We start from the raw sequence: 21569 nt of genomic DNA on the forward strand, positions 1-21569 counted from the left end.
CAGGACTGTGGGAGGCAGTGGTAAACCCTAAATTAATGAATGATTGACCACATGTAATTATTTTAGATAAAAGTCTGAATAGGCTTCCTTATTTCACAATTCTAAGTGTGTATTACGTTTGCATCAATAAACTGAACTCTGTTCTGGACATTGTAAGTACAGAAGAGAAAGACTGAACTTGTTCTTTATTGAGTACTCATAGTCTCACTAAGGAGTTTGACCTAGAATAAATACGACAGGCAAGCCACATAGAGGGTGGCCTTGCCAACTCTTCGGCACCACAGGTGTTTGGAGGAGATGAACTTGCTCAGGGTGACACTGGTTAAGGAGCTCGGAGGGAGCTAGGCTTTGAGCTGGTTCCTTGGTGAAGCTAAGGCCGTGCTTTTCTGTCAGGCCATGGCTTGGGAGGTGAGCTTGTTGGCTGGCTTGCTGAGGTGTGAGCAGTCTGTGAATGAGGGGGCCTCAGCCGTGGAAAGCCATGTAATTCAGACACAGTGCCTGAATTCAGCTGGGCCCTGGAGCTCAGCGAGCGGTGACGAGCTCGCCGCTGGTCCCCACTGTGCTTGGGACTCTCACAGCCCTGGATGCCGATCGTAGCTCTGCTTCCTCATTACTGGTCTCTGGGAACTTTGCAGCTTGGTAAACTTCCATTTCTTCTGTCATTAGAACTTTCTAGGGTAAAGTACAGAGTCAGAGTTAGGCTAGCTACACAAGTAACAGTAGTGGTATTCCTGAAGTGGGTGAAGTATTTCACATTTTGTTCAGCGAAATGACAGAAACCTTCGTGTGACCATTTCCAAGTAAACTTAAGAACTTGAGTAATTTTAGGCTTAAATTCAGTAAGTCTAGGGTTTCCCCCTTCTTTTCCGTTTCCCTGCATTGATATCTATATGAGGGTATTCTGAAAAGTTTGTAGAAAAATAGAATTAAATGGTAAGTTTGTTTTGGTACAAAAATAATTGAAATCCATGCATATCAAAGGTCTTCAAAAAGTTCCTGGAAAATGTGTATAATGAAAAGATTACGTATGGATTTCAAATTTTTTTTTCAGTTTTAATTATTTAAGAGACAGAGCTGCCATTCACGGACCACAACAACCACGGGCTGGGCCAGGGCCAAAACCAGGAAATGAATGTATAACCCAGATATCCCATGTAGATGGCAGGAACCCAGTTATTTGAACCATCACCATTGCCTCCTAGGATCTACATTAGCAGGAAACTGGAGTTAAGAGCTGGAGCCAGGAATTGAAACCAAGTACTCTAATGTAGGATGGGGGTATCTTAACCAGTAGTACAAATGCCTGCCCTAAGACTTTAAATAAAGTTTTTTGGCACTAAAATAATCTTTGAATTCCATGTTTCTACTAACTTTGTGAAGTACCCTCGGGTCAGCATCGGGTGGAAGGCTATGGTCTGTGGACATGGTGTGTCTCCCCTGGTGACAGCAGCCTGAGGTGGCCGTGCCTATGACCCGGCCTGCAGTTCCGTGGTCTACCCTGGCTGTCCTCTCTGTCAGGACTTCCTAGGGGAGCTGACCCTTTCGACAGGAGTGCTGTTGCCTGTGTTTCTACCCGCTCTCCGAGTAAGGCTCAGCCCACTGCTGGGAAGCATGGAGAAGCTCGGGTGACCTGGCCCTGTCTCTCGGATGACTCAAGAGGTCCGCGCCTCTGCTCCTCAGATGCACCACACGGCCATTTCCACCCTGCTTCTCCTCATACGTCACTTGTCAGGTCCAGAAAGGAAGGGGGACACTGCTGCTGCCTAGACCTGTGTCCCCAGGGTCATGGGTGCGAGGGTCCTGTGTCCTCCCTCCCGGGTGAGGCCCGCACACAGAGCAGTCACAGCTTACCTTGTTCTCCCCCTGTCACTCTGCCCACTCCTCTCAGGCACATAGGTCTATTTCCTGGAAGGGTGCGAGGACTGGTGCAGCCCATTTTGCTCCCAGCCTTCAACTTTCGTCATCTAGAAAACTAAGGATTTGATGTCTCTGTTCTCTGTATCTTCTATGCTGGAGTGTCTGTCAGTTCTTGTTTTCCCAGGTTACATCTCGGCCCCTGACATAACAATTACTAGCACCACTTTCAGCCAATGCCTAGAGACCCCTGCCTTTGGAGCAGCTCTGCTTCCTGAGGGTTGACCCTTGACCCCTGGTGAAACTAAATAGGGCTGGGAGTTGGAGCCACAGAAATGCGAGTCCTGATAACTCCTGAGAGCGCGGTTGAGAGGGGCAACAGCAGCTTCAGCATCAGCCCCAGCCGCTCCCCAGGGCAGCCTGGCATCACAGTTCCCCGCCCAAAGAGGCAGTGGACTTTGGACATCAGGGCCGCCGTGGCCTTGCCTGGTGTCCCGCCTCAGCGGGGACATCGAAAACTCTGGTTGTGTGTTGTGGGCCCTGCGCTCTCTGACAACTCCTCCATGTTCTGTTCTTGTTCTTCACAGGGCTTCACCTTTGGCAAAGCTGGGGAAATCCTCACCAAGCGCCTGCGCTACATGGTGTTCAAGTCCATGCTGAGACAGGTAGGTCGGCTGAGGATGTGTGCAGCTCCCCACACGGGCCCCCCTGTGGCTCACGGTGGGAGCTGCTGGCTTACTTGGCTTCAGGTGAGTGGTTCATCTCGGGCTCATCCCAGAGATGCTACAGGAGCAAGGCCTGCCTTCTGCTGGCTGCTGCTGGGCCCAAGGAGCTGGCTGCTTGGAGACCAGCAACATGCCCAGCCCCGGATCTCAGCTGTTGGCAGTGGAGATGGGTGTGGTCTGTAGTACCCCTCATTCGTTTCCCCTTTCTCTTTCCTTCTTTCTCCTGGGAAACCCAAGACACATGTCAAGTTTCTTCCCACCAAGAAGTGGCCTCTGCGCCCTTCCTGTCCACAAATCGAAATTCACCCTCAGTGGCCTGTTCCCTCATGTCTGCCCCATTTCTCTGTTGGAGCTAGATTGGTAGTCCTGGAATGACAGTGTTACTAGTTGATAATACCTCTTGGGTTTTGCACCTTCAAAACCCAAACAGCAGACAGGTGTGGTGTTTTTCTTGGGAGAGGGGAATAGAGCCTGGCATGGAAATCACCCAGTGCAATCCGGTTCAAGTGGGATGTTGCTTTAACAATCGTGAGTAGTGTGTAAATGACTTGGCGGTCCTCCAGAGGGCTGCCCCCATGAGCCAGGGTTCTCCTGCTAGTCAAGGAGCTTCAGTTTGCCATGAGAATTCCTGAAGAACATGCAGTTTTCCTCACTCTCTTCAGTTCCTCAATCCTTTCACACCCTTCCCACCACGACTTAAAAATACATGCTTACGGGAATTGCTGGCTGGCGACTGACTGAGTCCAATGAGTGAGAGAGAACTCTGCGACTGGCCCAGCTCTCAGAGCTTCCTCTGAGGCCAGCGCCTGACCTGGGTCCAGGCCAAGTGCCCTGTCACCCACCAGCCAGCGTTCGGGTCTGTGATGCCATGGGAGGTGAGTGCCAGTTTGTGGAACGCCCAGCCCACAGATTGTTTATCAGGGCAAGCACTCCTGAAGTGCCTCTCACTTAGAAGGCAGGGCACCAAGTGTTGTACAGCACAAACCTGGATGAGCCGTGTCTTCAAGGAAGTTACATTCCAGTGGGCAGACGCTGAAGCAGTAAGAGTACCAAACAGCCAGTTACGAATGCTGTAATAACTTACAGCACTTAATTTTTTCTTAAATATTTCAGGGACAAGTGATCGATACTGCTCTAATGCAAATCACCAGTTCAGATAACTTCTCAGGGCCATAATTATTTGTGACAAATGTAAACTTGTGCCTCAGATTTACAATCTTGTTAGTGTCTGTTCTTGAAAACGTGATTATACAAAGAAAACCGTATTTTTTTTGTTGGATGTTATATCTCAGTCTAGATTGCTTTTGTTGGTCTACTTTTAACTCGGTTCATTTATCCTGCCCCAGACTGCAGATACCCAGCTGCCTATTCAGCCTCTCTGTAGATGCCTAATACATTTCACACGTTCACATCTCCAAAGGCGAGCTGTGGACTCTCCTCTCCCAGCCACGCTTCCTCCTTCCCAGTCTTCCCCATGTCACTAAATGACAGCACCATTCTACCCACTGCTGGGGCTAAAAGCTTTGCCATCATCTTTGACTCCTCTCTTTGTGTTTAATATTAACATAGCCTCCTAACAAGTCTCATCGCCTCCATACTTACCCCAACCCAGTCGGTTGCCTGCACGGCCGCCAGTGTCATGCTTCTAACACAGAAGTCACATCACAACCCCCTTTGCAGACCCTGCTGACCATGACCCATGTCTCTGAGGGTGACATCGGGAATCTGCCATTGCCCGTAAGCCTACACCTGCTGTAGCCCCCACCACCCCTTGCACCTCAGTTCCTACAGCTCCACCCTTTCCCAGCATGCAGTCTGCTCCCTACACACTGGCTGCCTGCCTGCGTGTGGGACTGGGGTGGGGTTGAAAACAGAAATCAGTCCAGAGGCAGAGACAGCCACTACAAATGCACAAAGCTTGTTCTCAGGCCACTGGCTGCTTTTAGGGCTTTTGTGCTGTGAACAGATCAGGTGTGCCTTTGCCCAGGGCCTTTGCACACACTGTGCTTCCCTGCCCTTGGATATCTTCAGCCCTTCCTTTCATTCACTTCTCTGCTCAGATATCCTGTGAGAGGCCTTCTCTGCCCCCTCCCACTCTCAAACACAATCCCTCAGTTTTTGCCTCTCTTCTGCTTTCTTTTGCTTCATGGAATTTCTTTGTACCTGACATGTCATCTGTGAGGGTAATTCAAAAAGTTCATAGAAAAATGGAATTAAGATCTAACGCGCCTTTCCCATGAGCTTTTGGAAGACTCCTGTGTACCTTCTGTCTGTAAAACGTAGGCTTTATGAAGTCTGTCGCTTTGTTTCACCGCTGTGGAGACCCAACTCCTTAAAAATCTGGATTGGGACAAAGTAGGCACTCAAAATTGTTTTGACAAATGAAATGATCTATTCATGTGCTTGAATATTAAGTCTGTTTCTTGTCTCTCCATGTCAAATGCTGAATGCAGGGAAAATAAATGATAAAGAAGACCGACTCTGTCATTAAGCTAAGAGTCTCATAAATAGGGTTTTAAGATAATAAAAGCATTTTCTCTCGCACAGGATGTGAGCTGGTTCGATGACCCTAAAAACACGACTGGAGCGTTGACCACCAGGCTCGCCAATGACGCTGCTCAGGTCAAAGGGGTATGCACCTCCTTTCTGCTGATGTTTGTCTTACTGCCCATTTTGAACCTTAGTGTAAAACAGGTCTCTGGTTACAGGTGCAAGTCCACAGCATTAAGAAAATATTTAGCATTTGACCTAAAAATGTATCACGTGCTTTATAGCAAACCTGTAGGCTATTTGATCATCATAAAATATATAGCTAGCGTACAAGCTTTCTTTTATCATTGCTGTCATGCTATTAACAAGATGCATGTAGAAGAATTCATCCGTTTTAGGGTTCACGTAATAAGAAATTGTGATTTTTTTTTAAAGTGTATAAAAAAGATGAGTGTAGTTGCTCTAAGATAGTCTAGGGGTGTTTTAGTTCAAATAGGAAGGAAGAAAATGTTTTTAAAAATATGAAATAAATGAAAAAAATAAAAATTAAACTAAGGGTAGAAGGAATAACTATTAGACTATAAAGCATAAAACTTTACTACTGTGTGAATCTCTTATATCTGACAGGTTTATATTTTTAGTTGAAATGACAGTTTCTTCCATAACCTTTATGGTAAAAGTCTACAAGATAATGTGGAATTTGAAAAAACAAAACAAACCATATCTCTGCTGTGTCTCTTTCCTTCCCACCCTAACACTTCCCAATCTCTGTCTTTTAATCTTTCTATAAGAGAAGACTATACTAACATCTCCTTCTAATAGGTAGGCTTCTGTAAGAATGTCTTGGGTTATGAATGTGGAAGCACATGGCGTTGAGACATTGCAGTATAAATCTTAGGAATTGTTAATATAAGTCTCTGCTTAAAGTCAACGAGTCAACAAAAATTGAGCATTTCATCAAGTTGTATAGAACCTGACAGAACAGAATGTGCACTGCTTGAAACACCTTTGAGCTTTCAGAAGCAGGGGCCAGTTCTGCCATATGGAATCTGCCTGGTCTTTCAGATTGTTGTAAGAGCTGTTGGGGAATGGATCGGGATGTGGAGAAGGGGCTTGCTGGTTGTCAAGGAAAGAAGGACTCAGTGGTAGGGATAGGGTGATACCTGCAAGAGGCCTGAATAAAGGGTGCCTGGCTGGCGAGCAGTGTCTAATCACAAGATCACGACATGCAAACCCATGAGGCTGGGGCATTCCTCAGCTGCTCCCAGCGTCTGTGCCTGAGTTGAGTTCCATAGCTTTTAAAACTCTGTTTATTTTTCTAAGACAAATGCAGATTGAATTAAGTACAATCAATATCTCAAAAATAGACGTTTTTAATATCTTAATGACAAGCATTAGGCTTAAGCAAGTAGTTGGAAATGTCCACTATTCCTAGTTTAATATGATTGTCAGACTGTTACTGTGCTGATTGGTCGAGCTTGCTTGAGTAGTCATGTTTTGATTAGTGAAGATTTTCTTGGTATTAGAAAATTGGTGGGGCCGGCACTGTGGTGTAGCAGGTAAAGCCACTGCTTGCAATGCCACCATTCCATACGGGCACCAGTTCAAGTCCCGGCTGCTCCACTTCCAATCCAGCTCTCTGCTATGATCTGGGAAAGCAGTGGAGGATGGCCTAAATCCTTGGGCCCCTGCACCTGCCTGGGAGACCCAGAGGAAGCCCCTGGCTCCTGCCTTCAGATCAGCGCAGCTCCAGCCATTTCGGCTGTCTGGGGAGTGAACCAGCGGATGGAAGACACTCTCTCTCTCTCTCTCTGCCTCTGCCTCTCTGTAACTCTGCCTTTCAAATAAATAAATAAATCTTTTTTAAAAATTGGTAGAAAAAGAACCATGAGGGTACTTAAAAAATTCCATAGGAATTAGAGTTCAAAAACAGGTTAATTTTGACACAGAAAATTTTGAAGTCCGTGTATAGTTTCCCTATGATACATATTTTCAATTGGCTTTTTGATAATCTATTGTATATAATTGGCCTCTTTGTATTCAGAATCATCATTTTAGAAACCAATAAACTTAGTTTGAGTAAACTTTTATGTCTCTTTCAAGAAGATAATTAATAGATTTGCATGAGGAGAATTTTCATAATCCTTAAGAAAATGTAAGCATAGATTTTTAAGGAGAATACAAGAATGTGTCTCAAATTTGTTTGTCTGTTTTGCAGGCGACTGGTTCCAGGCTTGCTGTAATTGCTCAGAACATAGCTAATCTTGGGACAGGAATTATTATATCCTTAATATATGGTTGGCAGTTAACACTTCTGCTCTTAGCAATTGTACCCATCATCGCGATAGCTGGAGTTGTTGAAATGAAAATGTTGTCTGGGCAGGCACTAAAAGATAAGAAAGAACTGGAAGGTTCCGGAAAGGTGAGTCATACTAAATGTTACTGCTTACCCCAGAAGAGTAAACTGCTGTCATCAATATTGTTTTCTTACTGCCTGCCACTCACTGTGCATTGAGAATGTTAAAATGTTTTTATAACCATCACTCATGCATTTTTTTTTAGGCTTACTTAGCAGGTTAGAAACAAAAAGGAGCAAAACCCATCCTTAGGCTCACAGACCAAAAACCCTGCTAGACTGTCCATGTTCTAGACCGTTGTATTCCTCTGTTTAATGTTCCCCTCCCCTCCTTTGCTCAGTTCCTGCTGCCTTTCCCTTTTAATTCCCTCTCTCCTTTTGCTTTTTCCCATTCAAGCAAGCTTAAATCTGTTATTTTATTGAGAAGATTAGACCCCTGTTTTTCCTCCATAAAATGGGAAAATTTAACATGGAAAGCTCTAGATGTATTTATTCTATATCTAGCTTAAATTATTGCATTTCTTGGGGCCAGCCTTGTGGTGTAGTGAGCAAAGCTGCCACCTGCAATGCTGACATCCCATATGGGCACTGGTTCAAGTCCCAGCTGTTCCACTTGTGATCCAATTTCCTGCTAATGGCCTGGGAAAAGCAGCTGAAGATGGCTCAAGTGCTTGTGCCCCCCTGCCACCCACAAGGGAGACTGCAAGCTTTGGCCTGGTCCAACCCTGGCTGTTGTGGCCATCTGGGAGTGAGCCAGTGAATGGACAATCTCTGTGTCTCTTTTGCTTTCCCTCTCTCCTTCTAACTCTTTGAACTAACATAAAAGAAATCTTTAAAAAATCAGTGCATTTGTTCTCTCTTTCTCCTGCCTCCATCCTTCGTCCTACTGCTGTTATCCTTACTCTGATACTTTTTTTCCCCTTCTACATTCTTGTCCATTTTCCCCTATTAATTAATGCTTCTGCGGCATCTGCTGTGCTTTCTGGCAAAAGCATCCTTCTTAGGGCAACCTGGTGAGGTGGATTCTGTTATTTCCTCATTTCTCAGGTGAAGCTGAAGCACAGGTAGGTATTTCCACAGTGCTTTAGAGGTGGTCACTGGTGGAGTCAGGTTTCCAACTCAAGGGAGCTGTGCTCCAGCCTTGTGCTCCTGTCCTCTGGCATAGCATATCCTGTGACCTGGATCCTTGCAGAAATGACAGGTCAGAAAATTATATAGTCCGTGATGCCTTCAGAGGGAAACAGTGCTGTTTACTCCCTTTAAATGCTCTCCTCCTGCTGATTAGTGAGTCTGTTTAAAAAAAATCTTGGAATAAAGAAAGCTATGAGGAGGCAGCGTGTTAATTCACCCTTTTCCTAATTGCTCCATTGTGCATCAAGATGAGAAGACAGTGGTGAAGTGACTGTGTTGTTTTACTTGCCATGTCAGTTGTGTAACTCAGACTCTCACTTTCTTTGGCATATATATGCTAAAAAGCAGTGACATCCACAACCAAACAGTATACTCCTTAGAAAGTGATGCACAGAAAATAGCTTAGAACAGTTATACAGAAATTTACAGTGAAATTTGTTTTTCAGCAGACACTTTTTAGCTAATTCTGAAAACTTCTATGAGTTTGTTCAAATCCTTATAATTAAAAATATTTCTAACATGTCTTAACAAGGATTGTTTTTGGGAATTTTGACTGAAAGTGAATTTTTTCCCCTAATTTCTTGCCTTGTGAACTTTTTGGATTTTCTACTATGAGTATATATTATTTTTAAATGTTTAAAAGAAGTTTATGTATTTTAACATAAATTAAATGTGTGCATCTTCCTGACTTTCTAAGTAAAATGGTGAACATAGTTCAGTCATCTTTGCCTGCCTGCATCAAAGAACTGTATTTTAGGGGTTTTTTTGTTTTTTGTTTGTTTTTTGTTTTTTGACAGGCAGAGTGGACAGTGAGAGAGCGAGAGACAGAGAGAAAGGTCTTCCTTTTTGCTGTTGGTTCACCCTCCAACGGCCGCTGCGGCTGGCGCACCACACCAGGTGCTTCTCCTGGTCTCCCATGCAGGTGCAGGGCCCAAGCACCTAGGCCATCCTCCTCTGCACTCCCAGGCCACAGCAGAGAGCTGGCCTGGAAGAGGGGCAACCGGGACAGAATCCGGCACCCTGACCGGGACTAGAACCTGGTGTGCTGGCGCCGCTAGGCAGAGGATTAGCCTGTTGAGCCATGGTGCCAGCCTATTTTAGTTTTTAAGCGCATTTAAAAAAAAATTTATTTATTTGAAAGAATTACAGAGACAGGGAGAGACACAGAGATCTTCCATGCACTGGTTCACTATGCAAGTGACCACAACAGCCAGGGCAGATCAGGCCAAAACCAGGAACAAGGATGTTCTTCCGGGTCACCCACATGGGTGTAGGGGCTCAAACACTTGCACCATCTTCCTCTGCTTTTCCCAGGCCAGTAGCAGGGAGCTGGATTGAAAGCAGAGCAGCCAGAACTCGAACTGATACCCACATGGCATACTGGTGTCGCAGGCACCACAGCATCAGCCCTTTAAGCACATTTTTGGTTTTTAAGGATTTTTTTTTTTCTTCTGATAGATTTTTACATTAGTCTTCAAACCTGACTTAGCACATCATGAACTATTTGCTGATAGCTGTGAGGTTAGAATCCAGAGAGGCACAGGTGAGGTTTCACATAAATCACTTTGAATTAATGAGTGTAGCCTCAGTAGAGTCAGTCCTGACCAGTGTCAGGCCAGCAAGAGGGAGACCTTCAACAGCAGAGCAGCTTCTCTTGGTGACTCAGATGCCTAGAGTGAAACGGGACTTGAGACTGAGGAAGAACTCGAGAGCGAATGGTGGCTCCAGGTCCCAGGCAGGTGCCGGCCGAGTTCTCACTGTGCTAATCAGTGTCTATTATGCTTTCCACATCCCCATCCCCAGACTCCAGAAGGTGATGGGGAGGAAGGTGGCCGATCAGACAGCCTTGTTGGAACTGATCTTCAATCAGAGCTGAACTGAGTGATAGGATTCTTCTAGAAAACAGATTGACTAGTAATTTTCAGTTTTTAGAACTTCTAATAAGATAATTCAGCAAGGAAAAAAGTTTAGATACAAAGACGTTTGTTACTGCAATATTTTTTTAAAGATTTATTTATTTACTTGAGAGGCATAGTTATAGACAGGGAGAGACAGAGATGGTCTTCCATCTACTGGGTCACTCTCTAAACGTCTGCAATGGCCGAAGTTGGGTTGATCGGAAACCGGGAGCCAGGAACTTCTTCTGGGTCTCCCATGTGGGTGCAGGGGCCCAAGCACCTAGGCTATCTTCCACTGCTTTCCCAGGCACATTAGCAGGGAGCTGGACCAGAAGTGGAGCAGCCTGGACTTGAACCGGTGCCCATATGGGATGCTGGTACCACAGTCAGATGCTTAACCTACTACACCATAGCACTGGTCCCTACTGCAATAAGTTTTTTTTTAATATTTATTTTATTTATTTGAAAGACAGAGTTACAGAGAGAGGTAGAGACAGAGAGAGAGGTCTTCCATCTGCTGGTTCACTCCCCAGATGGCTGCAACGGTTGGAGCTGTGCCGATCCAAAGCCAGGAGCTAACTCCGGGTCCCACACGTGCGTGAACGGGCCCAAGGACTTGGGCCATCTTCTAATGCTTTCCCAGGCAATAGCAGAGAGCTGAATCAGAAGAGAAGCAGCCAGGACTAGAACCGGTGCCCATATGGGATGCCAGCGCTTCAGGCCAGGGTTTTACCCTGCTGCGCCACAGTGCTGGCCCCTGCAATAAGTTTTAATAAGAATTTGAAACCTTGTTGAGCTCAGTAGAGAAATTCCTAACTGTTGGGGATTTTAAGTAACTATTAAAATCCTGTATTGATGTATGTTTAATGACCTTGAGAAATGCTTTTGATACGTGATAAATAAGCAAAATGGTATGTAGCTAGTACAAAATTTTACCTGAAATTTGTTACATATGTGAGTGCTTAGGAAAAACACAAATTTGTACTTTTTACTGACTTTGTCATCCCGAGATTTTCCAGATACTCTTCAGTAGTCATGAATAACAGTTATAAAGAGGAGAATATAAATGCATTTGAAAAGTACATGTAAAATAACTATAAGCATAAGATATAACCATCAGACATAAAAGCAGTGAAATATGAAATGCTGAGTTCTCAGGTCAGTTTTTGTAAAGCTTTGTGTCTTTCAACAAATAAATGCCTTTATCCATTTAAACCTCAGCATATCTTTCTTTTTCTTTTTTTTAAATTTATTTATTGGAAAGGCAAAGTTAGATCATCCATCTGCTAGTTCTTTCCGCAAATGCCAGCATCCAGGTCTGTGCCAAGCCAAAGTCAGGAACTCTGGGTCTCTACCTGGGTGCTAGGGGCCCAAGCACTCAGGCCATCTTCTGCTATTTTCCCAGGCACATTAACAGGGAGCTGGATTGGAAGTGGAGCAGCCAGGACTCCAACCAATGCTCTTATGGGACAGCAGCATCACAGGCACTGTCATTACCCACTGTGCGACAGTGCCAGCCCCAGCTTATCTTTCTGTAAAGAGGAGATTGGGAGCTGGAGCTGTGGCATGTTAGGTTAAGCCACTGCCTATGATGCTAAGGTCCCATAAGTGTACTGGTTTATTTTTATTTATTTTTTTAATTTTTTTTGACAGGCAGAGTGGACAGTGAGAGAGAGAGACAGAAAGGTCTTCCTTTGCCATTGGTTCACCCTCTAGTGGCCACCACGGCCGGCACGCTGCGGCCAGTGCACTGCGCTGATCCGATTGCAGGAGCCAGGTGCTTCTCCTGGTCTCCCATGGGGTGCAGGGCCCAAGCACTTGGGCCATCCTCCCAGGCCACAGCAGAGAGCTGGCCTGGAACAGGGGCAACTGGGACAGAATCCAGCACCCCAACCGGGACTAGAACCCGGTGTGCTGGCGCTGCAAGGCGGAGGATTAGCCTATTGAGCCGCAGCGCCAGCCAAGTGTACTGTTTTGAGTCCTAGCTCTTCCACCTGCAATTCAGCTCCCTGCTAATGTGCCTGGGAAAGCAGCAGAAGATGGCCCAAGTGTTTCGGCCCCTGCCACTGATGCGGGAGACCTGAAAGAAGCTCCTGGCTCCTGGCTTCCATCTGGTGCAACCCTGGCCATTGAGCTATTTCAAGAGTGAACCAGCAAATGGAATATATAACTGTCTCTCTCTCTCTCCTCTCTATAACTCTGCCCTTCAAATAAATGAATAAATCTTTAAAAAAAAAAAAAAGATTGAATTAGTCAGCCTTCCTTCCAAATTTAAGTAAAACTCAGTGTGATCAGTGACTTAATATCTTTGCTGTGTGGGGAAGCTGTCCAGATTGCTAGCTCTGGCAGCATGTGTCCTAAAGTTGGAGAAGACGTTCATCAGTGATAATAAATAAAATAATTAATTCAGTTTTATTAATCTGCTTTATGGAATCCAAACTAATTGCCCCCAATTGCCATGATGCCTCATGGTGATGGTTACTGTCTTACAGATTGCCACAGAAGCAATAGAGAACTTCCGAACAGTCGTGTCTCTGACTCGCGAGCAGAAGTTTGAAAATATGTATGCGCAGAGTTTGCAGGTGCCGTACAGGTATTAACCATGGAGGACTGGGAGGGACAATGGGGAGCTTCTGAATCATCTGTTCTGTGTTCAGAGGAATTACTTAGGCCAGAAGGTAAGGAACAAGTGGAGAAACCACGAGAAGGGAACTGCTCGGGAAACATTTGTAACTATCCAAGAGAGAAATGCCAGAACTCCAAACCAGGAGAGACACCTCTCCACCAGGACTGTGAGAGCCAGGAGCAGATGGGAGTGGAGAGAACGAGCCCCTGGTGTCCATGTGGGTGCTGACCCTGTCCTTTGCTCTCATTGCCCTGAGATCTCTGGATCGTGAACCATCTGTGGGACATCAAGGGGTGGTGCCGCCTTGGCTGCCTTTTGCCCTCTCTGCTTCTTGTCCATTGGACAGCTGGCTTCCTGTGAGACAGTCACCCCAGTGAATCCAACAAAGGTTGGAAGCCTGAGCAATCCCAGCCTCTCTCAGGCCCTGTTTCTTCTCTAATCAGAGGAGAAAACTGGACCTTACTGATGGGTCCTCAAGGTTATTTTATCTAATGATAGTAGGGCCCTTTTTTTCTGAAAAGTTTAAAACCTTAATATCTTAAGCAGAATCAGTCTGATGGAAGCAGAAGTAGGAAGCCCAGGACATACCAACCAACACACTCCTATCCCTGCAGACAACTGAGTTCTGTGTAGCTCACAAAATCCTAAACCATTCACTGCTTTCGTGAAGCCGTCTTTGCCCAGATAGTAAAATGCTTCTTCATTCTTGTAATACGTAATTCGTGAAGTGCCTCCATTGCTTAAATAATCCTCTAGCTCAGCTTCTAGGTGTGTCCAGGACTAAGAACACTCCTGATTCCCCATGGCTCCCAGAATGGCTGTTGTCACTTTGTTTATATGTTTGATGAGTGAAGAATGAACGTTCCCCGCAGGGCACATATGTGTTGGAGGGGCCTTCAAAAGCTCCTGTTAAGTACATGTTATGAAACTTTATGGATTTCACGCTGTTTCACACCAAAAATGAACTTATCTTTAAACTCCATTTGAAGAACCCACACATGTCCAACTTGGGGAAAAAGGGAGTGAACTTAAAGTTATTGATCCTAACGGGCCCCTTGGGCTCAAAATCCTTTTTCTGTACCTTCTTCTTTAAAGTATAGTTAATCATGTGCTGTAGGTGAAGACATTGTGAGAGAGATCAGGCAGTTTCCCAGATTCCCACAGCTAGTTAAGTAGTAGAGTGAGGATCAAACCTAGCTCGTTGGAAACCAAACCGGTCTGTGCTGGTTACAACTCTGTGCCCCAGTCTGCCTATCAAAAGTTACCCTTTAGGGGTTAGGAATGAAAGGCTGCTCAGTTTTCCAATGCTTTCTTTCCAGAAACTCCTTGAAGAAAGCACACATCTTTGGAATCACATTTTCCTTCACCCAAGCAATGATGTATTTTTCCTATGCTGGCTGTTTCCGATTTGGTGCCTTCCTGGTGGCACGGGAATTGATGAGCTTTGAAAATGTTCTGTTGTAAGTATTTGGATAATATTACAATTGAACCCTATAGATAAAATGGGATGAATGTATCCTGCTCTGTATAAAGCCTGTATCATTCGGGGCATCAGAAACATCTTCTCCGGTGCTGACCTCGCACATGTCTGACCGTTCAGAGTCTTCCAGGGAGAGGCAGGGTGGTGATTCTGTTCAGAAGTTTCCAGAAGGCCTTGGTGTTTCAGGAAAATGCTTAATTCTGAGCAAGGAGTGTGATAGGTCTTTTTACAAGAGCCTTCTATTTAACTGTGAAACTTGTTCTCAGTGTTTGTGTGTGTGTGTGTGTGCAAATTGTTGAAATCTTAGTATGGAGTTGGTCTTCTGTGTATGAAGTTAACTGAAAACGAATCTTAATAGAGAATGGAACTGGGAATGGGAGAGGGAGAAGGAGGTGGTATGGAAGTAGGGATGGAAGGGTGGGTATGGTGGGAAGAATCTCTGTATTCCTAGTTGCACTTATAAAACTTGTGCTCCTTAAATAAAAGGTTTTTAGGGGGTTGGGAGGAAGGTCAACTGACCATATAAATCTGAGTCTGTTTTCTGTTCTGTTCCACTAATTGATTTCTGCATCTTCTTGCCAGTTCCAAGCTGCCTAGATTGCTGTACCTTTAGGATACATCTTGAAGTCAAGTAGTAAAAGTCCTCTGACTTTGCTTGTTTTTACCAAAATTATTTTTTAACTATTGTTGCTTTGCTTTTCCTTTTAAATTTCAGAATCAACTTTTCTAATTCTACAAAATCCATACCTGCTAAGATTTGAGGATTTAGGGATTGTGCTGAATTTATGGATTGATTTGGAGAGAATTGACACCATAACAATAGAGTCTTCCAGTCTGAGAATGAAGTATATCTCTCTGTTTATTTAGTTCTTTGACTTCTCTCAGCCAGGATCTTATATCAAATAAGATATGTGCAAGGTTTATGCTGTAAACTATATCTCTAAACATTTCATAGGCTTTTAGGCTCTATTATATGAGGATACTTGATAACATTCATGAAAAAAATGGAATTAAAAGATTAGTTTAGGGAGCAGGCATTTAGCCTAGCAGTTAAGATGCCTACATCTCACATTAGAGTTCCTGGGTTTGATTCCTGGCTCCAGCTCCTGACTCAATTTCCTGCTAATGCAGATCCTGGGAGGCACTGGTGATGACTCATGAAATTGGGTTCCTGCCACCCATGCGGGAGACAGGGAATGAGTTCCAAGTTCTTGGCTTTAACCTGGCCCAGCCCAGGCCATTGTGGGAATTTGGAGAATGAACCAGTGGATGGAAGCTCATCATATTCTACCAAAATAATTTTAAAAAATTTTTTAAAAGATAAGTTTATTTAAAAACCAATGTTTATGGGGGGGGGTCTTCAAAAAGTTCATGGAAAATATATGTTTAAAAAATAGATTTCAGGCCGGCGCCGTGGCTCAACAGGCTAATCCTCCGCCTTGCGGCGCCGGCACACCGGGTTCTAGTCCCGGTCGGGGCACCAATCCTGTCCCGGTTGCCCCTCTTCCAGGCCAGCTCTCTGCTGTGGCCAGGGAGTGCAGTGGAGGATGGCCCAAGTGTTTGGGCTCTGCACCCCATGGGAGACCAGGATAAGCACCTGGCTCCTGCCATCGGAACAGCGCGGTGCGGCGGCCATTAGAGGGTGAACCAACGGCAAAGGAAGACCTTTCTCTCTGTCTCTCTCTCTCTCTCACTGTCCACTCTGCCTGTCAAAAATACAAAAATAAATAAATAAATAAAAATAGATTTCAAATTTTTGAACCAAAATAAACTTTTCTTTCAATTTAATTTTCAACAGACTTTTTGAAGTACCCTAGTACATGGCATTTCTTTATAAGCTTATAAATTACTCATTACTAGTATATGGAGAGAAAATGATCTTTGAACATTTATCTTATATACTGCAACCAGGGTAAACTCAACGGTACCATTGATTTTGTATTCCTTAGGATTATCTATGTAAACGATCATACTGTCTACAAATGGGTTTATATCTTCCTTCCCAGTGTGTATGCCTTAGTTGTTTTTTCTTTACCTGTGTTGGCTTGACCACTTATATGTACACAAGATCAATATATGGCAAATATAAATATTAAAAAGTTATTTGAAAAAATAAATACAAATAAGCAGAGTATTTTGTCATAAAAATAAAAATAATAAATAAAAGAGCCTTCCAACAGCACAGCTAAAGGATGGGTATGGATGTGGTATACTAACTTGTGCAAGCCCTGGGAGTCTCCAGGATAAATTTGCTTTTCCTAAGATTTTGCCCTTTAAATTTGTAACATTACGGTTTTGCATTTAAGCCAGAATCACATGTGTATGGCAATATAATGAGTTAGTATAGTATTTCTGCTCTATTTAGACATTGTTCATGCACTGTAGTTAGGATGACCCTAACAAAAGATTTTAAATCTCCACTTAATGTGAATATGTGACCAGTGATACGCACGTGCTACTTGTGGTTATGACTTAAAGGTTAAAAGCAGACATCACTGGCGTTGGAGCCTTGATTGGATAATTGTTTGATTTATTGCTTTACTCACAGGACTTGAATTGATGGAAGCTGCTGACACTCATGCATTTAGGTTTGCAGAGTCAGTCTCCCAAGGGGGTAAAGGGGTGTCCTATCAGAAAAGCAGTCTACTTGGGAAAGATCCCTAAGCTTAGGTGATAAAAAGCCCAGGATTCCGTGAGTGTGAGTTACTTACAGCTGGTTAATAATAATGGCACCACTTGCTACTTTAGCACAGATGTAGAGTCCAAGAGGAAACAAGTGATGGACTCCCAGTGTTCTCAAAGAGTTCATAAGCATTAAGTGTTCCAGGCCCAGTATTTAAGAAAAAGAAAAGCACACTGATACAAGTGTCCAGAAGTGGGCAGAGGAAAAAGCGATCAAAGCAGCAAAGGACATTTTTAACAGTATTCCCGTACTTGAAGGGCCGTCTTATGTAAAAGGAAGTAGATTTGTCTCAGTTTGTCAAAGAACTTGTTAACAATAGACTTAATCAAACATGTTACTTCCTAAATAGGGTGGAAGGCAATTTAAGGGAAGTGTCCAGGCACAAACATTGAGCTGTATTTGAAACCTGTAAGGTCTGGCTTTGAGCTGTGATGCTTCTCATGTCAGACACTGAGAATGCAGATGTGTCTCCATCACGGCCTGGTATCTAAGTGTGCACAGCTCTGTTGCACAGTTCAGGTTTTCTGAGTATCTGAAGGAATTTAGCAGCACTGACTGTATCCATTGTCAGTTGCCACAGTGATCTTGTGTAACAGCCAACCACCGACCCAAGTGGCATGCAAGGTGAACATCTATTTTGCCCACCAGTGGGTTAGCTGTGAAGATGCTGTGCTGAGTTAGGCATTGTGAATCTCAGCTGGGCCCATTTATGTGTGTGCAGTGGGCTGCAGGATAGTTGCTGAGATCCATGCAGCTCTCTTTCATGTGTGCCTCATCCCCTGGCAGGCTAGCCTGGGCTAGGGAAGTGGGGGACATGATCCCCTGAGTCATAGGCTTAGAATTTGTAACAGTGACTTCCACCACATCCTGTTGGCCGAAGAAAGTCGCCAGGACAACCCAAATTCAAAGGGTAGGAAAACAAAGTCCACTTCCTAAGTGTAAGTGCTGCCAAGGTCACTTTCCAGTAAAGGTAAGGATAGAGAGAGAGCTGAAAAAAAATAGGCCATGTTGTGACCAGTTTGTCACAGACTCGAACTTAAAAGGAAACATTTTTCACCTTTGTTTTATGATTATTTGAGGTTGCAGAAGCGTCAGTTTTCTAGTATTTGCTAGTATTTTCTGGTATTTGTGTGTGCGTGTTTTGCCTGACTGTGTGCGTGCTTTGCCTTTGTTTTCCCAGGGTCTTTTCAGCAGTCGTCTTTGGTGCCATGGCAGTTGGGCAGGTCAGCTCGTTTGCCCCTGACTATGCCAAAGCCAAGATCTCGGCTTCCCACATCATCATGATCCTTGAGAAACTCCCCAAGATTGACAGCTACAGCACGGAGGGCCTCAAGCCAGTGAGTCTTTGTCAGCTATACCATCTGCTCCTGACACTTTAAGTATCCTAGGAGGGAATTTAATAAAATGTGCTCTTTTTTAACATGTTGATGATAAAATGAAATTTTTCTGTATCATGGGTTCATTCTGATAAGTATTAATATATATTAGTGTATACATATATATAAGTATATACATATATATATAGTGTATACATATATATATGAGTGTATACACTCACGGAATCCTGGGCTTTTTATCACCTAAGCTTAGGGATCTTTCCCAGGTATAGTGGATTAATATATATTAGTGTGTACTTATATATATATATGTATTAATATATATTAGTGTATACATATATATATGGCTAGGTATATACAAATATCCAGTACAGAGTTCCAGGGGGGCAGGAGTTCTTCCTACTTTATAAGCAAATCCTGTTAATCAGGCTTTATTGTGTATAGATGTAATGTGAATTCACAGCCTTCTCACACCTGTTGCTAGAGGGGGTTGGCTATATAATGTGCTTTCAGTATTGCAAAAATCAAAATTCCTGTCATTGTGCTCATTTTAGGGTACGTTGGAAGGTAATATGACCTTTAAGGATGTTGTGTTCAACTATCCCACCCGACCCGACATCCCAGTGCTGCAGGGGCTGAACCTGCAGGTGAAGAAGGGCCAGACGCTGGCCCTGGTGGGCCCCAGTGGCTGCGGCAAGAGCACCGTGGTGCAGCTCATTGAGCGGTTCTACGACCCCTTGGCCGGAACAGTGGTGAGCACCCTTTCTGAATTGGTTCTTTACAAGTATTTGATGGTCTCCATGCTTAGATTGTTTAATGCTAAATTATAAGCCATTGGTTTTCAAACCTCTAAACAACGGCCCCACTTAGGTCAATTCTGAAAGCCTGGCTGTGCTCTCAGACCTGCATCATACGCCCTGGTCAGTGTCTACAGCCTCTCCCTCAACACTGCCCTTCTACTCTCCTTCGTGAGCAGCCTTTGTACTGCGCATCTCCCTTGCTGTAGGTGGATTTCAGCTTACATGAGAAGAGCCAGAAAAAAGTGAAGTAGCCAGAAAAATAACAGGTGCTGGGAAAGGCAAGTGAGGTGAAAGGCAAGGCTGGGGAGTGTTCCAAGGAGGAGGGAAGTGCCAGCGAGAGCCGTCAGGCACAGGGAAGATACAGAGGGCATCCAGATCAGAAAGGAGGAAGTCCGTTTGTCACTGTTCACAGACTGCATGCTCTTCTAGGTTAGAAAACCCCAAAGGTGTCACCAAAAAAATCAGTAAAACTAGTAAGTGATTTAGCAAACCTGTAGGTCGTATACAAAATAGCATACAAAAATCAGTAGTGTTTCCTTTTTTTTTTTTTTTTAAATATTTACTTTGTTTATTTGAGAGGCAGAATTACAGAGCGAGAGGGAGAGACACAGAGACCTTCCATCCGCTGGTTCACTCCCTAAATGGCCACAACATCCAGGGCTGGGCCTGGCCAAAGCCAAGAGCCAGGAGATTCATCCAGGTTTCCCACATGTGTGCAGGACTTGAGCCCTCTTCTGCTGCTTTCCCAGGCACATTAGCAGGGAGCTGGATTGGCAGTGGAGCAGCCGGAACTTGAACCAGCACCACTAAGGGATGCCTGCATTGCAGGTGGTGGCTTAACCCATTAGGCCACATGTTGACCCCCTGTAGTGTTTCTGTATGCCAATAGTGAATTATCTAGAAAAAAAAAAAATCAAGAAAACAGTATCATTTACAATAGCTAGCAAAAACCCCCAACCTGGGAATAAATAAATTTAACCACATAAGTGAAAGATCTCTACAATGAAAACTTTTTTTTTAAGATTTTATTTATTTATTTGAGAGGTAGAGTTATAGACAGTGAGAGGGAGAAACAAAGGTCTTACTTTCATTGGTTCACTCCCTAAATGGCCACAACGGCCGGAGCTGCGCCAGTCTGAAGCCAGGAGCCAGGTTCTTCCTCCTGGTCTCCCACGTGGGTACAGGGGCATAAGGACTTGGGCCATCTTCTGCTGCTTCCCCAGGCCATAGCAGAGAGCTAGAATGGAAGAGGAGCAGCCAGAACTAGAACTGACGCCCATATGGGATGCCAGCACCGCAGGCGGAGGATTAACCCACTGTGCCATGGTGCCAGCTCCTACAATGAAAACTAAAACACTGATGAGAGAATTGAAGATAACACAAAGAAATGGAAAACCATCCATGTTCATGGATTGGAAGAATCGATCTTTAAAATACCCATACTGTCCAAAGTGATAACACAGATTGAATGCATTCTCTATCAAAATACTAATGACATTTTTTCATAAAACTAGAAAAAGTCCTAAAATTTGTATGGAATCACAAAAAAACGCTAATAGTCAAAGAATTCTTTAACCAAAAGAATAAAACTAGTGGCATTACACAATATGCCTTCAAAATACACCACAAAATGTAATCAAAACAGCCTAGTATTTTCATAAAACTAGACACAAAAACCTTGAAATAAACCCACATTTGCAACTAACTGATTTTTGAGAGAAATGCTAAGAGCATGCATCAGGGAAAGTACAGGCTCTTCAATAAGTGATGCTGGGTAAGCTGGATACCTGCATGTGGAAGAAAAAAACTAAATCCCTATCTCTCATGCAAAAACAAATCAACTCAAAATGTATTCAAAACCTAACTATAAGACTTAAAACTTGGGCCTGGCATTGTTTCACAAAGGGTTAGGTCACTGCCTGCAATGCCAGCATCCCATATGAGCACTGGTTCGAGTCCCAGCTGCTCCACTTCTGATCTAGCTCCCTGTTAATGCACCTGGTGAAGGAGCAGAAGATGGCCCAGTGCTTTTGCCCCTCCACCCACATGAGAAATCTAGATAGAGTTCCTGGCCTGGCCATTTGGGGAGTGCACCAGTGTATAGAGAATCTCCCTCTCTCTTTGTCTCTGCCTTTCTCTCTGCAATTCTGCCTTTCAATTGAATAAATAAATCTTACAGAAAAAAAAAA

The 21569-nt window shown here is 44.1% G+C and overlaps 1 protein-coding gene across 2 annotated transcripts in view; it reads left to right on the plus strand.

Moving 5' to 3' along the window:
• The window catches only part of ABCB1 (ATP binding cassette subfamily B member 1), a 101327-nt gene that overhangs the window by 68418 nt on the left and 11340 nt on the right, over window positions 1-21569 (plus strand). For both annotated transcript variants that reach the window (XM_062179543.1, XM_062179544.1), the window contains 7 exons: window positions 2442-2519; window positions 5127-5210; window positions 7288-7491; window positions 12947-13047; window positions 14400-14540; window positions 18424-18580; window positions 19135-19332. In XM_062179543.1, the coding sequence (XP_062035527.1) occupies window positions 2442-2519; window positions 5127-5210; window positions 7288-7491; window positions 12947-13047; window positions 14400-14540; window positions 18424-18580; window positions 19135-19332 (963 nt within the window). The remainder of the gene's footprint in view (window positions 1-2441; window positions 2520-5126; window positions 5211-7287; window positions 7492-12946; window positions 13048-14399; window positions 14541-18423; window positions 18581-19134; window positions 19333-21569) is intronic.

This window comes from Lepus europaeus, chromosome 20 (assembly GCF_033115175.1).
Source record: "Lepus europaeus isolate LE1 chromosome 20, mLepTim1.pri, whole genome shotgun sequence".
Taxonomy (NCBI): Eukaryota; Metazoa; Chordata; class Mammalia; order Lagomorpha; family Leporidae; genus Lepus; species Lepus europaeus.